The sequence below is a fragment of the Megalops cyprinoides genome, chromosome 23 (assembly GCF_013368585.1).
Source record: "Megalops cyprinoides isolate fMegCyp1 chromosome 23, fMegCyp1.pri, whole genome shotgun sequence".
Taxonomy (NCBI): domain Eukaryota; kingdom Metazoa; phylum Chordata; class Actinopteri; order Elopiformes; family Megalopidae; genus Megalops; species Megalops cyprinoides.
The window spans coordinates 96,802-120,396 of NC_050605.1; the positions used below are offsets into that span (position 1 = coordinate 96,802).

Below are 23,595 nucleotides of genomic sequence, written 5' to 3' on the forward strand. Positions count from 1 at the left end.
ATCAATTAAATAACATGTTATTATATTACTGTATGGTATTCATTTGTCATGAGAAAGGTTTAAATTATATTAAATTAAAATATTTTGTTGTACTTTTGTTCAAAGTACTATTTATGACAATAAAACATTTATTTTTAAACTGCATTATGCCATGTTATCTTGGTGAGGACTCTTAAATAACTACACATAACAAATGTCCAGGAAAATCTTTGTTAATGTTATGTTTCTGGAAAAAAGGGGGGAAAAAAAAGAATATCGGCCGATATATCATTATCGGATTTTTAAATCCTCAAATATTGAAATCGGTATAGGTCTTAAAAATCCTATATCGGTCGGGCTCTATTGCTGACCTAACTGCACAGGGACAATCTGCATGTTCACCAATGACACAGGGACACACTTCTAATAAGACAGAATTTGGCAGAACACTGGAGCATTGCATTGCTTGGGGTATGTGAAAATATTATGTTGAAAATCAGCGGACCTGAGGATTTGCATGAGACAGACAGGTAGCAGGCTACACCTGAGTGTCAGAGACAGTAGGCTAGACCTGAGGGTGACACAGACAAGTAGCAGGCTCTGAAGGTGAGACAGACAGGTAGCAGTCTAGACATCAGTCATCAGACGATTGACTTCAAACCAGTAATAGGTCACAGTTTGAGTCTGTTCAACACAAGTCTAGACCTTACTTAGGAAAAGTTTTGTCAAAAGGAAAGATCTAATATGTAGGGTAAATTATTAACACAACAATAAAAATTTTCTTTTTTTTCCCTGATGATATTGTTGCAAGGCTTACTTTTTAACAAGCGAAGCACAACAGACAGAATAATAAGAAAAATATATGGAGCTGAGTATATGCCAGCATATCAACAGAAGAACATGATCTGGAGCTCTACTCAAATGCAGTTGAACACAATGTGCTCCATTTCTTACATGGAATATCAATCTTACATTTTTTGCCTTCTTACACAACATTTGGAGTTCAGTAATCTGTGGAATTACCAAAAAATACTGTGCAAGAAACAATAGCAGAGCAGCTCAACAGCTGAGTGCAGTGATTTTCTGCTGGATTAGGATGGACCCACCTTGCTCCGGGCTGAGTGTTGCAGCAGCTCTGTGATCTGCACCTTGTCCTGCTGCAGCCTCCGCTTCATCAGCTTGGAGCAGTTGACGTTGACGGCCTCCAGGATATGTGAGGCATTGTAGTCCACGAAGGGTCGGCTGTCAATCAGCAACACGTGGTCCAGCCCCCCCTCCAGGAGGGCCACCAGAGCCTCCGCCCCCATGGTCCGCACCCCTCCTAGTCTGCTCCCCGCCACAGGACGCTCTGACATTACGCCCCCCCCCCCCCTCCTCACTCGGTCCGGTGCAGTGATGCGACCCCTGAGCAAGCCCTCAGGAGATGAAGCGCTCCATTGTGTTAGCCGGGTGTGATGATGTCATCCTGGTGGTGCTTGGCAGCAGAGAGCCTGGGCCCATTTGTAAAAGATGGAGGCACTCTGAAAGGAGTAAACTCCACCCCCCGGTCTGTCTCTCTTTGTGTGTGTGTGTGTGTGTGTGTGTGTGTGTGTGCGAGTGTGTGTGTGAGTGTAGAGATGCAGAGGCTTTGCCAAATGGGGAGGATTGTGTCCACTACGTCCTGATTATGCTGGAAGAGGAGGTTTTTTAACGCTGGGGGGGCAGGGGCGCTCTTTCACACCATCACACAGCTGAGACAAAAGAGTGCTGTTTCCTCTGGCTGTGTAGAGATTACATCATACTATCTTCCCCCGGTCTTCATGGTCAAGAAGTTATCTGCAGCGGAGAAGATGAGAGCAAAAGCACAAGCTACCTTTCAGCTGAAAAGCTGCTGTGCTTCCTTAAGATACAGGATAACTCAATGGATGATGTTACTGTTGCTGTAAAAGAGAATGCCTGTGTATTGAACGTATCTATGAATTTGTGCTGAATACATAACCAACCCACTACAGAGGGCGTACACTAGCAGCACCTTATTTCAACACCACATACAGTGCCGTTTCATGGTCTGACGGCGAAACGGAGCCCTGATGATGCTTGGTATTATCCTGAACATTCCCAAGCACAGAAACAGGCTGCTCCTTCCACTGACACAGGGTGGGTGGTAAACAAGCTTCACACAACACTTCAATTTAAACACTCTCCACGTGGCAGCTGAGTCAGAAAACAAAACTTGCACTGTGGAAATCCCCAAATGTGCATCCAAATGAGCAGTTTCAATGGGGAGCATCAAGTGCAGAATTTTCCTGTACAAATTGGCTGACCACCCACAACAAATGACAACAAATTGCACTACCACAAGTGCCAATGCTAATAATCATTTTCAAGGTGCATTCCTGTGCATTCTTCCTTTTTTTGACATTCAGTATGTCAAAGTTCAACCATGGAAAGCAGCTCGAAATACAACATGGCCATGGTTGTGTTCAACTGAAATATTTTAGAAATGCAAGTGACTATTTTATGTAACTGTCAGTGCTCCCGCCTCCTAGCCCTGCGCTTTTGGTTTTTTTTTCCTTTTTCCCTTGTGTTTCTGCCCGGCCCTTCTCTCCGCCCTGTCTCCGCCTGATTACCTGCGTACCTGCATCTCATCCCCTCGTCGGTCTGTCCCTTTATATGCCCTGCTCGCTGTGCAGTCTTTGCTAGTTCGTCACAGTGTTTTTCGCCTGTTTCGTCCCCGCGTTATCTTTGTTCGCTGTTTTTGTGATTTCGACCTGCCTGTTTTTGACTCTGTTTTTTGCCTGCCGCTTTGCTTTGTTCGCCTGATCGTGCCCTCCCGTTTTCCGACCCTGCCCGTTCTGACTTTCCCATTTTTGGATTTGCCCTCGGACTGCCTCTCTGGTTTTGACCCTGCCTGTGCCCTGGTTTTTGATTCTGCCGTGTGTTTCTCTGCCCTCGCGTTTTTGGGGTCTGCGACTGAGTCCTAGCCTGTGCTGCCTGACAGTAACCCTTGAATTTCCGTGGTTTGAAACATGCAGGGGGGCTGCTGCAGCTGGAGCGTAGCGTGTGGCAAGTAAGGCATTCTGTGAAGATTCATGCCGAGAGCTGGATTTTGAGACGTGCCAGCACAGACCTGCTTCCTTCCAGATGTGGTCTCTTTCAACATGTTTATTCTCACTATTCCATTTGGCTTTTGCTCAAAAAATTTCACTTCCAAATAAATGTGTCAGTAATCATGTCACATGCGCCCATGTGGAGATGTGAAAATGAGGCCTTCATGAGCAGACCTGGGACAGACCTGTTGATACAGTGCAAAAAACCGCACACTGAAAAGTCTAAAATGCACATTCAGAAGGTATCACAGGGGGACGCCCATTAACATTAGGCACCAAGTCAATGCTATAATACGAAGACGAAGCTGCTCTTTGAGATCACGTAGTTTGAGAAACATTTTGTGCTGGATTACAGAAGCTGAGGCCACCCTGAACTGCTCATTAAGATGGGTGATTCTATCAGTAAGAGCCAGTGAAATGTGAAAGGATGTTATTAATATTGCAAAGCAATATGCTTGATGATTTCCACTGGGAATGAGACAGTCTTATTTCTAAATCTGAACGTCTTGCAAGTCTTTATTTACAAGCAGGGAGTTGCTGCCATTGCAATTCCTATAGAATAATCATAAATCAAAAATGAAAGGGCAATCCTTGTAGAGAAATGACACTTGGATTTGCAAGAGCTCATATGAAGTTAGGGGGATTCAAAAACAACAACCCAGAGAGGAAATGTTGTCTCGGACCACCATCAATGGCAAAGACTTGTCCCAGGTGGTAGACTTTAGAAAACTTTCCAGGAAGCAAAAATCTCAACAGCCAAACATCACATTTCATTTTGTGAGAGAGAGAGAGAGAGAAAGAGAGAGAGAGAGATCAAGGTGGAGAGAAACAGAGAGAGAACTATGGGTATAGATTCCAGTGACCTTGTTATGAGCTCATATGGTTGGTTCACCGACATCATCCACTACCAGACTTACTGCATGGACTCACTGCATGGACTCACTGCACAAACATACTGCATGCTCTCTGCATAGACTTGCTGCACGGACGCACTGAACGGTCTCGAGGCATGGACTCGCTGAATGAACTCTTTCTACAGACTCACTGCATAGGGTTGCTGCATGGATGCACTGCATGGACTTGTGGCATGTACTCACTGCAAGGGCTCACTAAACAGACTTTCTTGGCTATAGAGAAGCTCAGCTGTTATCTGTCTCTGTGGGAGACTACGCTTGCAGAAACCCCTGAACCTGGCCTGTATCTATCAAAGCTGTATCTTTGCTGTAGGGGGTCGTTAGGGAACACCAGGGTATAAACTGAGTACCATATGTAGGCTGTGCATTGCTCACATTCCTGCAATTTGAAGTATATCCTGGATACAATCTAATTAGTGTTCTGCTACTTCATTCCTTCCGACAAGTAGGATTAGGAGCCAAGCACTGCCAGGTGTTGCTGCAGTAATATGAGCTATTTGAAGAGGTCAGCACATTCTGTTGTATGCTGGTCAATGGCTGACAGAGGTAGTCTCACTTTAGATTCATCCAAACATAAAGCATTACCATAATGGCCAAGCGATTTTCCAGTGGCATTCATGTTATCTGTGAGTGATAAATGGCTTCTTTAGAGGCAATGTGAGAAGACAAAAATTTACAATGCTTATGCTGCTTGTATTTTTTGTATTACTTGCTGTTTATTTTATGTGTAGTATTGAATGTGTTTTGGATTCTGTGATCTGACTATGATGTATGGTAGTGTGTATACTTGACTTCCCTTAGTTTCTACACTGTCTAGTCAAGTTGAACAAGTTAACTTATGGTAGAGGTTGAACAGTATTGTGCTCACACTTGCTAGTCTGGGCCTGACACTGTTGCTCATTCAACTTGAATGGATACACTTCTGGTCGTTTGTACTGGAAGTCAATCTGATTAAGAACGTCTGCTAAATGAATGCATTCCACCATTTCACCATCATGGGCTGCATCACTGAGGATGAGGAGGAGTAAAAAGGGGTGGTAGAGAGCTTCACCAGATGGTGCGGGGAGAACCACCAACATCGGCAAGACCAAGGAGCTGGTGGTGGACTTCCGACGGAGCAGGAAGCCCCAAACCCCTATTACCATCCAGGGGGAGGAAACTGAGATGGTGGACTCGTACAGGTTCCTGGGAGTGCACACAAACAATAAACTGGACTGGACAGACAACACTGAGGCCCTCTATAGGAAAGGACAGGCCCTGTAAGCACCTGTAAGCACCATGTTCTTGTGTGTACTTGCTACATCCATTATATTACCATAAGATAAGAGATAGGATAAGATGAGATAACACTTTATTGATCCAGAAACTGGACACACCAGGCCAGAAACTGGACACACCATCACAGCGTGAAACTGTGCTTTGAATTTGCTTCCATCAGATGGGTGCTTACCGAGAAATGTGAAGGATGCAATTCTCAAAGGCTTTCAAAGGTGTTCTGTGGCAATGGCAGCACCTTGATTGATTTCAATTTTGCTTGACAGAGATAACGCGTAATGAGGGAACTTTGGCCACTCAATCTCATTTAACAGGCACGAGAGGAAACACTGGTGACATCAAAGACTGTCAAATTCAGGACTGTAAAAGTTGTCCCAAGGGAACCAACAATCTAACCAGTCTCACCAAAGACCAAATAATCTCACCAAAGCCATAAGCACGACACTGTTTACAGGTGCATCATCGTTTAAATAGTTTAAATAAAATGACTCCAATGTAGACTTTTATTCCTTGCTTGAACATGCAACCTTTGCCTGCTTGATATAGTAGACTGGTGATTGCCCAGTCAGACAGAGATCTTACTTTCAGAGAAGGCACTTAGAAACAATAAAAGGTGATCTACAGTAATAATGTTTTGAGTAAATAAAATTCATAGCACTACTTCACAACTCAAGCAAACAGGTGAAGAGAGGAGGTATAACTGTCTCTTTGTAATAAATCTGTTTGTTTACTTTCAGCATATCAAAGCAAAGAAACACTAAAAGATTACACTTAGCCAGACCACTCACATAATTATTAGGGATGTAATGATACCAAATACTCACGGTACGATAATACCACCAGGGGTTAAATTGGGCCGGGGCTGTCCGGGGCTCAGCCCCGGCACATAGACATATGCTCTTCTGTGTCATCAGGGGACGCTCAGCCACACACATCTTCAACAATGTATATATTTTTAGACTTTTGTCGTTCTTAATAATTCAAACAATGACTAAAACACGTTTCCTGTAGCTGTAGAGAACATAAATGAGGTGATGTAAGAATCAGAACATTCACGGGGTTTCCCTTTTTTCTGTCAATGGGTTTCCTAAGGAAACTTTCCTTACTTTCGCACTTTTTTGTAGTGCGCGTGTTACGTTACATGGTTCGCTATGTTGTCATTAGCGTTATTAAGCTTCTCATAGTTTTCAGTTAGCATTTGCTATATTTTTTAATGTTAAATTGCTGTTTCCTCAAAGCTAAAATTAGCTAGAATTTTTCCAATCGCACCGGTTTTAGCATACGCGCTAAATGGCTAATCGCACCGGTGTGACCGTACGTGCGAAAAGAGTTAAACGCTACCTAGCAGATCAGCGACCTCAGTCACTCGTCAGTCAGTCAGACAGCAGATAGCAGAGTGACAGGTGTAGCACAGGCGGCAGTGTAGCATAGTGGTTAAGGAGCAGGACTCGTAACCGATAGGTTGCCGGTTCAATCCCCGCTGGGACACTGCTGCTGTACCCTTGGGCAAGGTACTTAACCCACAGTTGCCTCAGTAAATATCCACCTGCATAAATAGATAAACATTTTTAAGAACTGTAACCTATGTAAGTCGCTTTGGATAAAAGCGTCTGCCAAATGAATAAATGTAAATGTAAATAGGTGGATGGCAAGGTAGAGAGAAAAATAGGTCAGAAACTGACGTGTTTAATGACAGAATGTAAATTGTTTGATATTCTGCTTAAACAATGTTTCGATTTTACTAAATGATAGTTTAACATTAACGTAAGATAGTTTGCGGCAGGTTGCTCTCAATCTTTGGTTGGTAGCTAACTGTTACATTAAGCTAGTTGGCAAGCTCCAGTTCAAGTTAAACTGTCAAGCAAACTAGCACGTATTAAAATCTCTCAGCAGTGTCAGGACAATTGTGGTTTGAGCAGAATAGATCAACTCAAATTACTCCATGGCTAGGTAATGCAGACTAGTCTGACCATTTCCTAGCTGTAACATTAATTAATGAAAAGGAACTAAGCTTGCGGTCTTTGTCTTGCCTCTCATAGGAACAAGGCTTCATTTAATTTTTTGTTTATTAAGCTTTTTTACACTCCTATTTTCACTTAGATAATAATGATCTAATGAACTAACTGGTCTTACTGATACTTTTACAGTAAGATGTGGTGCACAGAATTTTTAGAAAGTCATGGAATTTGACTGTGTTCTCTGTGATGGAATTAACTGTAATATTAGCCTACCGTTTCCACTGTGTATTGATGTGGAAGTTAAAATCTAGCTAGTTAGGATAATGTGTCTTCAGTGAGTACACATGTAGTTGGTTCTCCATTTTTTCACTTTTCAATCCATAGATTATGGTTAGCAAGATTGCGAGGAAATTTGAAATTTGAAATTTTATGCGACTTTTGAAAAGTCATGGAAAGGTTTGGAAATTTGAAAAGGTGTTGGCAGCCTGTGTATATTGTAATATTGTAAGATGTAAGTTAATTCCAGTTTAATGTAACTATTAAAAAGACTGTTCTATTCATATTACTTTGTATTATTATTTTCTCCGTTAGTGGTAACAACACCATTCCTATATTTGATACAGATACACAGGAGAGTGCACTTACAGAAAGATTTTATTGTCATCAGCTGTAGTTTTGCACACTGTCAACAGTATCTAGAAGGACTCTGATTAGTGTTTTAGCGTTCAGAGCAGAGGGTTGTGTCACCTTGTTATATTTTATTTACAGTTTGTCAAATGATATCAATCACTTGCACCCATGGCAACCTTGAAACTACAGAGCCCCCCCACATAACAAATCCCAATTTAACCCCTGGATACCACAGGGCTCCAGACTGCGACCATTTAGTTGCATTTTACGACCATTTTTGGAGACAGTGCGACTAAATTTTATAACTAGGCGCACCAGTGCGACTTGAAAATATGCCCACATATGCGACCATTTTTTTGAGTGTGCGCGAGTTAAAATTTCACGTTGTCGTATTCATGCGAATGCATGATGATCATTAGGCTGTTTTGGTGCCCCTCCGGCATGGGTACTGCGTTAGTCATTGTGGTTGAAAGTACTACTTTTTCTTCTTCACTGGCTCAGTCGGTCTCTCCCTACCTGCACTCTCCTTGCCTGTATACGTGCACTGATGATGAAACGCACGAACAATCCATTTAGCTGTTACCGTGTTCCAAAGATGAAGCGGTCTATAGCTGATTATTTTAACCCTTTCGCACGCAACTTATTTTATGCTATGCAGCGCGTTACGTTACATGGTTCATTGTGTTTTCATTAGCGTTATTAAACTTCTCACAACGAGGGAAACTTAATATGTTCAGATTAAAATATTTTGCAAATATCAAGTCTCAAGTCATTGTCAATCTTTACATGAATGCAAAACTAGGGTATGCAAATTAAGACAACTATTCATCAGCATGCAAGGTCATCGATTAATACCATGCTGTACCAAAAAAAAAGGGTGCGACCAAATCATGTGCTGATGCGACCAACTGAGAAAGGTGGTAGCACCAGTGCCACCAGTGGAAAAGTTAGTCTGGAACCCTGTACCATGATAAAAAGTCCACTATACGATATTCATCATGATATTAAAAAATGAAGAAAAATTATTACTTGAAAAAATGTCCTTTATTAAATAATAAATCAGCATTTTTTATTCATATAAAATTTGTTTTTCCTTTTAACTTAAAGTGCTTCTGCTTTCTTTCTTTAATAAAATAAAACAAAAGTAGCCAGCCATGACCTAAGCATGTACAAAAATTGGCATGAATTGTCTTTGGCAATGGATGATTGAACTATGTATGTACAATTGCAAAACAAAAACAATACAATTTTCGACAAGGAAAGATAGTAGAACGCAGCTATACAAGCGATATAACCATGTAATATCCTGGTAGATTTCATCACAGTCCCACAACGGTATTGAGACATTTTTTATTGCAATATCGCGAAATTAGATATATCGTTACATCCCTAATAATTATGTTACCTGCGGTTTACTTAACTTGATGAGCCACTTCCACTGACAGACTGCTCGAAATTCAGCATGTGCTGTGCTGTCATGGGTATAATATGCATTTGTGACTGGGATATAGGCTCCGAAGTACACTACAAACTCCCAACAACCCACTTCCTTCCGATCAGAATTTTGCCTCAGAGCTGTTGCAGACACTTTAGGAATGGCAGGACATCCATCACCAGAGGGAGCACCCTTGTTTCCTGGAACCACTCTCCCAATTCTGGATCAAAGAGTGGGACATGTATCTTCCAGCGTATTGACCAGATAACTTTACTGCGCCAAACATCACTCAATGACAAATATAACTGCAAAACTGGGTCATGACTGAAACAGAGGGAACCCAAAACCACAAAGCCAGCAGCCACATCATGCATGCATCATACAAAGTTATACTTTGCAGACTGAGGGAAGATGTATAGCGCTGCCCAAAGGCAAACAAAAGTCACGGTGAGAGGGCCTAAATGAGACACTTCTGGTTCTAGAGATACTAGAAAAAAAAAAACAGATCAACACCTTATGAACACTGTTATTTCTTAAGAACAACCCATAAGAGACAACTATACTATGGCAATAGCCTGTTTAAACGAACTCTACTTCAAACCTACGTGGTAGGGCTCTGAAAGATCACCCATTTCACTTACAGACAGCATTTAATGTGTGTGGGTGAATGGACACAGATCTTCTGACAAATGCAGAAGCTGATATTTAACTATATTTGACACACAGTGACCTCTGTCTGAGGTCAGCTCAGCTAACGCACAGACATTTCAGTTTCTTCATTGTTCCCCACACTCCATTCTTCTGACAATGTTTAATGTTTGTCTCTGAAGTGTAAGCATAAAAATGACATACTTCTGTGTAATGAGATATCTGAAATAGTTTTGATTCAAGTCAGCCAGGCTAACTCACCAAAAATGAATGAATAATGACTAATGAATAATGAATGTTTTTCATAGCTTATAGATCTAAATGTACATATGCAGTCAGGTGTATACATTAATATAACATCCTGCTACTGTAAATCTTATTCACATCATATGGCATGTCAAGTAGCTTATTACATTGTACCCATCATTTGACTGACAAGGCTATTTAAAGCAACAGATATTTTGGTAAACACACCAACAGCTGCCTCTTTGCCAGAGTAGTACAGAGAAAGCCCCCAAATGCAGGGGCAAAGTAGCTTGGATTCACACCGGCAACCCTGACTGACATCACATGCCCTACCAGAGTACCAGGCATATTCAACCCTTATCAGGAAAGGGTCTAGTTTATAATGTGATAATAAATAACTAAACTCTAAACTGATATCAATTAGCTAATCAAATCAAGGAAATCAATCACAAAATCCCTTAATTTGCCAACTCTTTACCCAACATAGAAGATTAGTTTAAATTATTGTTATTATTATTATTATTATTGTTATATAGTTCCACTCCTGGAGCTCTTATTTGTATACCTCACATGTCTGATTTTTGGTTATTATCCATTTATAAGACAGTCGGATATTTTCTGAAGCTTTGAAGGTCAAGAATGTGACTCAGGGACCCAACAAAACACCAGCTCAGCCTGGGAGCTGAAGCAACAACCTCCCTCCCTAAGCACTACACCAACCTCAGACAAACTGATGCCAAGCACAGAGGCCAACAGAAAAACAAGAGAGATGCAATTCCAAGACATATGTTCCATCACACAGCAGCCCTGACATTATGGTTCAGGTGCATCCTGGTCCTATGTCAAATGTCTCTCAGTTAAGAAGCTTACTAGCATCAGGTAAGCCTGAGAGTGTGGCAGCCGTCCCATAGGGATCTGCTGTACCACACTAGCCCTCTGGCCGTCTGTCTGGCTAAAGGACCCTTATATATGATGACCGCATCTGTGAAATGAAAGGAATACTGATTTAACTTGAGAAATGCTCTTTCAAAGTTAAGTCACACCCAATGACTAAACCCCTGCTGCTGTTGCTATTAAGGGACCAGTTTTTCCAACCTAACATGGAGCTTCCTCAATACAATGCCATGACGTGGCAGCAACATTGTGGCAACGTTGCGGCATTTTCTCTTCATGTGCTTCTTGAGTTGAGGGTGCATCCATTCTCTGGGGATTCTTCTTCTGACTCCAACAACCTTCTTATCATGAAACAGGCACATTCTTTATGCCAGTTAATAGGGCTGAGTATCCTTTAAAATTTTTTGGTATCGGTGCCGATACCGGTACCTGGAATTCGGTGCCGGTAACAAAAGGACACTTTTTTCGGTACCTCATTATGCTTGTTGTTGCATAAACTAACGTTAATTAAATAAACGAGTTCACAGCACTGAACTCTAAGATATGGAAAAAACATAACTGCTTCCCTTGATTGCCGAAGTTGCAGAAACCATGGCGTCCAGTGCACCACACCGTGTCAACTTTCTGTTGACCCTAAAGGGGATATTCCTGCCTTTGTCTACCAAACAAAGGAGTTTACAGTCATATTTTCAATCCATTTATAACAATAATGCCTAAGATAGGTAGCTAATGCTAGCTAGCAATGGTTTGTGAATCCTTGTGGCCTGAACTAGCTAACGTCAGAGAAAATGTGGGTTATGAAAAGAAAGACTTCATTTGTAGCGAGCGAATAACATGTAATTTTTATGTAATAGCTTTATATGCAGCTCACAGGAAAAAAATAACAATTATATATACAGTATAGCTTTATAACAAATCCTACTGAAATCAGTATAGCTGCCCAGCAAGCTAGCAAGCACAATTATAAGTGACAACAGTCGCACTAATGTTTCTGCAATGTTCTGCTTTTAGGCACCAACAAACGTTTACAGCAGGTTAGCTCTATTTTTGCCTGAGATTTTTAGCTGAGAACCCATTACAATGAGGAAACTAGCTACATATCTACGTATCAGAATGTCAGTAACCTTGGTGTAGTTGTCCACTCATTCATTCAGAAAGTTAAAACATTCTGGCCAGGAACTCCTTTGGGAAGGGAACTGATTATGATAGCCTTTGCTACAAGACCGTCTGCGCTCATTATCACTGACTGACAAGTGCTTGCTCAATCCATATACATCTCAATGTTCATATGTAGTTCAGTCACCATTAAAGTTCAAGCTACTTTACGACTGTAAATTCTTGTAGGCTATTCATCAGTTATACACGTTCCATTAACTTCGTTGCCGAATCGTGTCAAGTAAAATCACGCCCTCTATTCTTATTCTTATATGCATTATGGGTGCAACATGGTTGAAAATATGACTGTAATCCCCTTAGTTTGGTGGGAAAAGACAGGAGTTTCCCCAATATAATCAATGGGAAGTGGACATGTTGCGGTGCGCTAGCCTCCATTCTGGTGTGTGCAACTACTGGAGAGTCTGTATATACGATCTCTTTTACAGCTCCCCAATATACCTAGTGTAAGGATGTGAAGCAACCAAGATAACAGTCTGTAAATCCACCCTTTGTCTCAACCACCTGCTCAACCCTTTGTTTAACACCTAATCAAGGAAACACTATCTGATGACAGTCTGGGGGTCTCCCAGCCATTCTCCTTTTGAAATGGTAAAATGGCTGGGAGGAGGTAATTAACTTAGTAGCGACCAGAAGACCACAAGCAAATAAAATAGGCTAAGGTGTGAGGGCCGGGGGTGAGCTGTTTCATCAGCTTCCTCTTTCATTTGCATTAAAAGCAACAATCCGACAACACTTACTGTATAAAATGAGTTTTAATCAACAACTCGGGGTTCAATTTGACTCCGCTGAACCCAGAGTGCATTTCAGGTATGTCTGACAACTGCCATTCCTGTAAATAAAGAAGTCTTTTCCACGAAGATCGGAATAGTGCCTTGATTTTCCTTACACTAGCCCCTAGCCATGTATAGCTAACATTAGCTAGCTCATTCTCCCACACACTCCCTGTTAGCAACATTAGGTATGAAGTATTTAATGCTGGCTAGTTTGCTGAAAACGTCTGATATTTGTTGAACGATCAAACGAGAATTTCTTTGTGAGCAAAGCCTTAAATGAGAAAGCTAATAGGGAGTCCTTATCACAAAGTACCGAAATGTAGCAACGAATGTGTAAACAGATTTCGATACTCGGTAGTACCGACGTTATTCGGTCGGTGCTTTGGAAGTATCGAGCCTCGATACCCAACCCTATCAGTTAAGGAATATCTTTGAGGAAGCACGACTGTTTTTCTGTCCACCTTCTCAGAAAACACAGGGACTTAGAAAATAATGTTTTACAGCTGGCCTGTGGTTTTCTGAGCTGTCTGAACTGCACACAAACCAGTGATGTAACGCCCCCTATTCTTACTTTCGCATTTAAGAAATGAACATTCTAGGAAATGCTGAAATGAGAAACTAATGAAGACTGGTTTACAGGTCTGGGGTGTGTTTTTTCCTGCTTGTATTCTGGTCCTTTACAGCTATTACACATAGTCACATGTTTTATGGCTTTCACTGCCAAAAAGCATGACATTAATTTCTGTTGCAGCCTGTCTATCAAACATATGTTTTTTTTTTAATTAACGCTTATGAAACATCAAACTATTTCATCTCTAAGACATGAGACAGAGTTCCACCCACTGTGGGGATCAGATAAATTGTTTCTTTCCGAGCTTTTTTATCTTTATACAACATGTTTAAAATTATAAAACATTTGATGTAGAAATATATCATAGAACTGGAAGGTGTGTTTTTTATGACTTACAAACAATCATGAAAGGAAATACTTCAATCCAACCACAAAGCACTTTTTCTTAAGCTTTAAGTAATGGACGTAAGCAAACAAAACTCTTCTTTCCACTTTCTTTTTTACATATTAGATTCAGCAAATGCAAAACTCATATTTTGTACAAAGTATGACAAGGAAACATTTGCTTAAATATGCCACTCAAAGGGAGAAACCCACTGTGGTTATATGTTATTCTTTGCCATTTTACACAAATGCTGTCAGCTGCTCTGAAAAAGAGTTATGCTGCAAACCAGAATGCATTTTACTGTACGACAGCCCAACCTTCTGTCGCTCTGTTGTAAGCTAAGGGCGTGATGTCACCTTGTCGTTTACATCAGCAAAATACATTTCAGCAGTGTCACATCTAGCCGGAGATGACATTCCTGCGAGATATTTTCATTTGTGTCACAGAATATCCCTTCACATTTCATACATCACCATTCTCTGTCACTATGTATTTGGTGGTTTCCTTCAGGCTAAAAGATATAATAGTGTCACATCTTAAATCCTGGCCCCCAAACATTAAAACTACGCCGCTCGAAAAAAGAATGTGCATGTGTATTCACCTGCATGCTCAGCTCTAGCTGTTCAAATTCACAAAATGTTATGTAGCCTATGAAGTGATCCTATGAGCTCACCCCTATCTGTTTGTACGGGCCTGATCGTACATAGCAGCCATTTCTCCACCTCCTTTGTTGATATTTCAACCTGGCAAACCTTCTACGGCACACGGTCTTGTAGGATGCCTTCATAAGCAAATTTGAACCCTCCAGAATTACCTGTTGACAAGATGATGGCTTTTAAAACCTCATCTCGACATTTAGATCAAATTTTAATTTACTCTAAGAGACAGGAAAAAACTCGCGTTACCCCCAACCCTCTTAACTTTTTCATAGATACAGCTACAATGATATAACCTACAAAGGCTGCAAGAGAGCATGTTGAGTTCAGTTTCTATGTGGTATCAGTGGCATTACTTTTGGAAGCATACAGATTTTCATTTTTTTGTGCAAGGCTTGTTAATTACTTTGAACAGTAGCAACACTAAGACCCAGGCTCAGATTCCATCTAACGGCAAAGCGCTCTTGAACTCTGAATGAAGACATTAATCAAATTGACTATTCAGTTTTTCCATTTAGGCTACTTACAAAACATGTTCCGTAAATTTCACCGAAATAAACAGTAACAGACAGCAATAGGCAAGAAAAAGACTGCTGGCTTAAATGTTTTACTCAGAGTCTGACGAGAGGATACATTACGAATACATTCGACCTGACCTGTCCTTGCACAGTCACACAAATGTCGACACAGACACAATTTTTGCCATTCATACAGTATAACATCTTTCTATTACTGTGACTGGCTAGAAATACATTAGACTGACGAAGCTTATGTTAAAAAGGAACAGTATTCAGTTGTCTTTTCCGTCTTACATGGTGACAAGACTGTGACGAATAACAATGATTAATTATGCAACAGCTGGTTCTTCAAACTAAAATGTTTCAGCATAGGCGCAAACAGCCAAGGTGCGCACTGGAAAACCCCACAGCCCACATGTTGACATAAGAATAAAAACTCATTCCATTACTGACCTGTAGCAAAGTAACAGAACAACCGAGTTACGACCATGAACGCTCTTCTGGAGAACTGATAAATTTTCTTTCCGAGACAAAAGCAAAAATGATTCTGATAGGGATGATAGGATTTTTCCAAGGCAAACCTCATTTAGGATTTCGTACTGGGTATCGGAATACTGAAATTCGAGTTCTAGCGCCATTTATCGAATTGGCGATTTACACTGCACGTAACATTTGTATCGCTTCTCGTTAACAATTAAGACGGAATAGTTTAATTTTCATCTCTACTCCCAGTACTGTACTCACTTGTTTCGAGGGAGCGACGCATGTCAGCTTCTAGAACATTGTGTTACTCTGATCTCTCCCGGACTGACACACATGGGAGCCGCTTAACCAGGCCCCACCGCAGACTGAGAGTTCGTCAGTTTAGAAATTATGGAAACTCACTGATAGAGAAACGACAACCCGAAAGTCCATTTCAGCATCGTGCCCTCCGATTCCTAAATCCGCAGGTGGCGCTGGATTCGTTTTCAGAAAGAAAACTTAACAAAAACACAAAAAATAAACTAAAAGAAAAAGATTTACTGCTCACTAAACTTCAACCATAGGATGAGGTCATCGGGATAAAAATAAAAGAATGGCGTCATTTGAAACCAACCCCACTCCGAATAAACCGACGGTCTTAAAGGCACAAAAACAGAATTTATCTCAGAATTTATTCTTCATTTACCTGAGACGTTCGCTTCAGTGGTAATGAGGTAGGGAAGGTAGGGAAAATTTTACGTCAGACACATGTAGGAATTACAAAGCCGTACAGAAGTAGCCTATAGAACTTTCAATTTCGTATGAAGTTACATACTTTGTATGTGGGCTAGAACTCGGAGTTGGAGGCGGAGCTCCCACCGGAGTCTCAGTACAATCCGGCAGTATTCAAATGACCTGCTTACTCATAGTGTCTATCCTGCTTAGGACCTTCTCCAGTTCAGTCCTGTGCGTGCTCCAAAGTTAACCCTTAACCTTCTTTTGCACCAGCAGGAAATCGTTGGTTTCTAGTTTCTAAAGGTTCAAGGAGCCGGCCCTGACCAATTTGGTGCCCTAGGCAAGATTTTAGCTTCACCACCAGCGTTAATTGTGGTTTTAAACTATTCTTTATGGTCAGAACATGACAAACACTTGCCAAACAGCGGAACATTTCACAAATCTGAGGTAGAAAATTCAAAACAATTATAAATGATAAAATCTTTTTTCAACATCAAAATATGCATGAGTAAAATTGAGTAAAATCCTTTTTCAGTCCTTTTTCCTCAACAAAATAAATAACTTAATAGAAAAATTAAGTGCTGCAGTGTGATACAGCACACATGTAAGATGACTCAGACTGCAAAGTGTTTTAACGGATAATGTCAATAAATAGACTAAGAAATCCCTTTGTACAGACCGAGTTGAAACATTTTGTAAGTGTTTTAGCTGACAATGTAAACAACATAAATTGACAAAAGAAAAATCTCAACTGTGGTCAGTATCTTCTGTAAAAGTTTTAAGCAAGCAAAGCCATTACCCTACAAGTTATGGGCAAGAAAGACAAGTCTGTCTACAGTCTCAGGTTTTAAAGCTACCCTGTGACAGCTGATAAGCTTCTTGAATCCCTCATTTTTGACAGTACTAATGGGAAGCATGTCTTTTGAAATGCAATATGCAATTGCATTTGTGATGTCTTGTGTCTTTTCGTTTTTTTTTTTTTTTTTGTCGTAAGTGCTGGAAAGGGTAGTCGCACTGGGTACTGGGCTGGTGCTTGTCGAGGGTCCACTAACAACACTCGTAATTTCTTACTTTCTGCGTGTTCTAACGGGTGATATTGTTTCAAATGATGAAACAGGTTTGTAGTGTTGCCTCGCTTTGATGGCATGTGCACAGTTTACAGTCCACGCTGCTCTGTTTTTGTCGGATTGTAAATAGCCAAAATATCTCCAAACCACTTTAGTTGAGTGACCTTTCGTGTTGATGATGTCTTCGTCCTTCGAGCTGGTCATGGGCACTGCTTTTTCTCATTTCGCTTGTTTTGCTTATTCTGCTCCAACTACAAGCCTGTGAGCCACTGCGTCTGTAAACAATACCACGTGCTGGCCTGAATTTATGCCTCTCACCGTGCAACCTAACTGCGCAATGCATACCTCTATTCCTGTTGGCAGTTCCTGATTCATTTCTGTGCATGCTATCCAAGCATGGAAATTAATTATATCGAACATTTCTTATATTTCTATCGACGGTAATTATATCGTGATAATTACTGTTATCGTTTTATCGCCCAGCCGTACAGTTACAGCTAGTAATTAGAAAAAGGGGATGGAAAAGGAAAATCATTTTATTTGATTATTACAAGCAGGGCTAACGTTTGCTAACTAGACTAAGATGTCAATAACAATGTATGCCTGGTTTCTTGAGGCAGACAGTGGATGGTTCGTGCAGCACACAAAAGAAAAAGTGTATTTCTCAAAATTATGGTGTAGGGGGGGTGCGATGCACCAGGGTAATGCTGCGGGCAACCCAGTAAGTTGTTATGGCTAAGTAGTTCTGTTGTTGTGGGCTTTTTAATATTTTGAAATAATAGTATTAAAATAGTATTACTAAAAAAATAGGAAAAGTTTTTTTTTTCTTCTTCCCTAATTTGGGGCGCCCCTATGGATGAACAGCGCCCCTTGCATTCACCTATACCGCCTATGCCAAGGGCCGGCCCGGGTACAAATTCAGCTGCAGTTTATTCCTTGTGGTTCTGCGTGCCTTAAATAGCTATATTACTGGATCCTCACACGATGGTTGTGAGTTCAAATACGAAGGGACACTGTTGTTATACCCTACAGTAAGGAAATTCACTTCAGCTGGTCCAAAAACATCTGCTGAGACATTTAAAGCATGGCACATCTGTGGTAAAAAAAAAAGTAAAATTTGTTTGTTTTACGACCATGCAGGTTTGACCCTCCTCCGCTAATAGAAGAACAAATTGAAGAAATTCAAGACGTTATATAAAGTTGATTTTCAGCATGATGATCTCTGATTGCTTAAAGACACCGATAATCACAAGGAAACGTTTTCTACTTTTTCTCTAGTGTGCTGTATCAATGTATGATTTCTATATGGTATATGATTTTATTGATATAAACTGAGTTAAAAGAAAGGCTCATACTTTTGGAAGGTCATCCTTCATTTACAAGAATAGGGAACATCTTTTGTACTTTTGATTTCTTCCTAATCAGTGAACATTATCCTTTTATAATGCAGAACAGTAAAGGTGTATGCATGCCATCCATCCTTTTTACCTGCTGCCTACAAGCATTTCCTGATTACATCTAATTTAGTTGTTACAGCCTTTGGTGGGCTAAAATTATTTAACTCTGTACAACCTACTTTTATTATTTAGCTTGAGTTGTCTGGAGGCTCTCAACCTTGTCACAGCTTACCTCTTTCTCCTCTGTCAGAATCCTCCTTGATGTATCTGCTGCCTTTGATACAGTAGTAGTCAGCATCCCTGGCAACCCTGCCTGAACTATGTGTTGCAGGCACTGTCAACAAATAGTTTTCTTCCTACCTTTTTGACAACTCCTAAAGGGTAACATGGCATGATTCTGTCTCTCAGCCACACTCTCTCACCACTGGAATCCCTCACAGATGTGTTTTTGGTCCTCTCTCTACACTAATCGTCTGGGAGTGGTCATATCCTCCCACAGCTTTTCCCGCCACTTATACATGGACTTAATGACATTTCCTTCTCCCTTGACAATGTGACTGTGTCTTTATCTGACCTGGCTGAAGGTTGACCTTCTGTGTCTCTCAGCACCTCCCTGATAGTTCCACAGAGAACAATTACCCTCCACCTCATGTTCTTTTTACTGATGTCCCCACTGGCTCCCTCCAAGACCTCAGCCTTTTTACTAACTGCTTAACTGCTCCCGCCCCTTTGCCTCAATGACCTTAAAGGTCTGCATGAGACTGAAACTGAAACCTAAGTCCGACCCAACTTTAATACCCGATCCAAACCCAGAGTGAAGATGGTTACCTATTTATCGGTTACCTGACCCAGCCTGAATGTGACTTGGAAGGGGCTCCCACTAAAACATTAATAACTACCAAACTGGCTACTGGTAATAATGCAAACTAATCAAAATCACATTTGGCAGCTTACATATACCATGATTATCTTACCAAGACCTCTGCTTTTGGGTTAGAACATGGTGCACTCAGAAAGGTATGTACAAAAATAAATAAATAAATCACAGTATTTAATGTCCAGCATCTTAACAAAGGAATACAGTTGGTCCTTGTTAGGAAAACAGTGTAAATAAAGTCTGTGCAAGTAAACAAATAAAAATGAAAAAATTCAGCTTAAAAGTTCATCAAAATGAAGAGTCCTCTTACAGCAATTGGAGAGTACTTAGGCAAAAATAAGCTCTTAGTAAATTAATGATCCATTCCAGCTCAATATTTTTGGTAATCTTAAAAACATTAAATCCAGTGTGTATATGCCATCCATTCAAAATGAGATTTTAACCCAGGTTTCAGACAGCAGTGCATTTAAAAACTGACAACCAACAATGTTGAATCTGACCTAAGCAAGAATGCTGTAATGCAATTATAGGTCTGTCATGGAATGACTGAGAGGCGATAAAAAAAACTGATGAGGTCAAAAGGTTTGATGATGAGGTGATGGTGGTTTATTTCTCCCAAGCCTGTGGCCAGTGAAAGCAACAACAAATTATAATAAATTAACAATGAAGAAAAAATAACACAAACAAACAAAATGCAAACAATAATTGCCTAATCAGGGAAAATTACACTGCAGCTCTCAATCCCATTACACTCTTCGCCAGCCTATCACTACTGACTAAATGTTTCTCCTATAAAGGAAATCAGCGATCTTGGACTAAACTAAGCAGAATGAAATAATCAATCAACTCAACAAAAGCCATCACCCAATAGATACTGGCAGACTAACATCAATCTACCACATCTAAAATGTTTAATAGGTATTTGTGCTTTCCACAACACAATACAAACCAATTATAACAGATTAAAAAGCAACCACCAGAAACTCCCCCACAGTCACCTCCCAAGTTGGTCAGCTCCATTTGGCTGCACTCTCCCAAACCTACAAGTCCCATCAGCCCCTAGCCCTTGGTTCCTTCGGCTGATGAAGTCCGTCCTGCTGGTGCCCATGGATGCACAGGTAGGCCCTGTCTCCTCCCAAAATCACAAACATTTCATTTACTTTAGCTGTAAAAGAGGTGCAATTGACAAGAAATTGTCCAAGACTTAGAAATGCTTAATCATCCAGTTGGCCACCCTGCATGTTAAGACATTCTGCCTGTATCCTTGTTGGTGAGTAGAGTCAGTGGTTTGGGTGTGTTTGGGAGGAGGCAAACAAACGAACCAGTGAAATAAAATGTCCTTTTCTCCCACCTAGGAGATGTTATGTTTGCCCCAAATATTTCTGCTTAAGTTACCTAGGTCCATGTAACGGACATGCACTCCTTTACAAGGTCCAAGCCTGACATCTTTCTTCAAGTCTGTTCAGATTCTGATCAGGTCAGGTTGCTGGGGTTTTTATTACACATATTACATTCATTCCATTACATTCATTCCGACATAGCTTACATTTTGCGACTCAAAATATTTTCTCTCTTAATGAGCAGAGTCATCAGCATCAGACCCAAGACCACCACAGACTTTTCACAGTTGTCTTCCAGCATGTTGCTCTCTGCCTTTCCCCTAATCACCACTGCTTTTGTCTCAGGTCCCTCATCACTTCAAGTACCTCCTCTTGCCTGTTAGCAATGTTGCCTACATAGCCTTGGATTGTGAAGGGACACTCTAAAGCCACTCTGTGTTATTGCTTTGTCTTGATTATGCATTGTGACCCCTCTGCAGATGATGGTGAACATACAGTTAGGTCCATAAGTGTTTGGACAGTGACACAATTTTCATGATTTTGGCTCTGTACGCCATCACAATGGATTTGAAATTAAGCAATCAAGATGTGATTCAAGTGCAGACTTTAAGCTTTAATTCAAGGGGTTTAACAAAAATATCATATAAAGCATTAAGAATTACAGCAGTTTTTATACAGTCTCCCCATTTTCAGGGGCTCAGAAGTAATTGGACAATTGACTGAGAAGCTGTTTCATGGCCAGGTGTGGGCTGTTCCCTTGTTATTTCATGAACAATTAAGCAGTTGAAAGGTCTGGAGTCGATTCCAAATGTGGAATTTTCATTTAGAAGCTGTTGCTGTGAACTTTCAATATGAAGTCCAATGAGCTGTCAATGCAATTAAAGCAGACCATCAATAGGCTGAAAAAACAAAACAAACCCATCAGAGAGATAACAGAAGCATTAGGAGTGGCCAAATCAACAAGTTGGTTCATTCTTAAAAAGGAGGAACGCACTGGTGAGCTCAGCAACACCAAAAGGCCTGGATGACCACCAAAGACAACTGTGGTGGATGAACTGTGAAGGTAGGCGTGTCATCAACAAAGTCTACAATCAAGAGAAGACTTCATGAAAGTAAATACAGAGGGTTTACCAGAAAGTGCAAACCACTGGTAAGCCTCAAAAATAGGAAGGCCAGATAAGACTTTGCCAGAAAACGCATAAAAAGGCCTGCCCAGTTCTGGAACAATATTCTTTGGACACAATAAACCAAGATCAACCTGTCTCAGAATGATGGGAAGAGAAGAGTATGGAGAAGGGAAGGATCCAAAGCATACTACATCATCTGTGAAACGTGGTGGAGGCAGTGTTATTGCATGGGCATGTATGGCTGCCAATGGAACTGGGTCACTAGTGTTTATTGATAATATGTCTGCTGACAAAAGCAGCAGGATGAATTCTGATATGTATAGGGCTATACTATCTCCTCAGATTCAGCCAAATATTGCAAAACTGATAGGACGCGCTTCACAGTACAGATGGACAATGACCCAAAACATACTGCGAAGCAACCAAAGAGCTTTTCAAGGCAAAGAAGTGGAATATTCTTCACTGGCTGAGTCAGTCAAATGACCTCAACCCAACTGAACATGCATTTCACTTGCTGAAGACAACAATGAAGGCGGAAAGACCCACAAACAAGCAGCAACTTAAGACAGGTACTGTAAAGGCCTGGCAAAGCATCACTAGGGAGGAAACCCAGAATTTGATGATGTCCATGGGTTCCAGACTTCAGGCAGTCATTCAGTGCAAAGGATTTTCAACCAAATATTAATATGATCATTTTATTTATGATTTTATTATTTTGTCATATTACTTTTGAGCCCCCGAAAATGGGGGGACTACGGTTTATGATATTTTGTTAAACCCCTTGAATTGCTGGAAGTCTGCACTTGAATCACATCTTGATTGCTTCATTTCAAATCCATTGTGGTGGCACACAGAGCCAAAATCATGAATATTGTGTCACTCCAAATACTTACGGACCTAACTGTATATAGACGTTAATACAGCTCACAAGACTTAAAAAAACTGAAAGAAAGCTGTGCAGCAAAGGAGCAGAAGTAAGGACAATAAACCACCTCCAAGATGAGCTTACTCATTTGAATAATGGAGCAAATTCACTTATTTGCCCTGGAAACCACCCAATTGGCAGAGAACATCATTAAGTGTAACGGTCAATTAATCCTGTCTAAAGGTGGGGCAAGCAAATGGGAACAAGAGATTTGTGTCATTTAACAACATTCATTGCCATACTAGTTCTGTGCATTTTAGTAAGTATAAATGTTTTGTGATGATTTATTGTTTACCTGAGTGTGTACCTGAAAAAATTATAAATAATCTGACAAATTTGTCAGGATTGATATTTGGCTGGCCAACAGGCAAACACACCAAACATATGAGCTGGCTCTGTTTTCTAATGCAGGGATTGTTAAACTAAAACCTTACAGTGAGTAGCTACATTGAAATTGTTCATGTATTTTGTTGGGGTGGAGTGCATTAACTGAGGCTGATACTCATAATTTTCCAATT

The 23,595-nt window shown here is 40.6% G+C and overlaps 1 protein-coding gene across 7 annotated transcripts in view; it reads right to left on the reverse strand.

The window, feature by feature from the left end:
- dusp16 (dual specificity phosphatase 16) overlaps nt 1–23,595 on the reverse strand; it is a 39,145-nt gene that overhangs the window by 12,317 nt on the left and 3,233 nt on the right. The window contains exons 1-2 of one of the 7 annotated variants that reach the window (XM_036517822.1): nt 19,041–19,059; nt 1,086–1,794 (exon numbers count right to left, since the gene is read on the reverse strand). In XM_036517822.1, coding sequence (XP_036373715.1) covers nt 1,086–1,334 — 249 coding nt within the window. In that variant the 5' untranslated portion in view covers nt 1,335–1,794; nt 19,041–19,059. The other 6 variants (XM_036517821.1, XM_036517818.1, XM_036517816.1 and 3 more) reach the window with 6 other exon arrangements.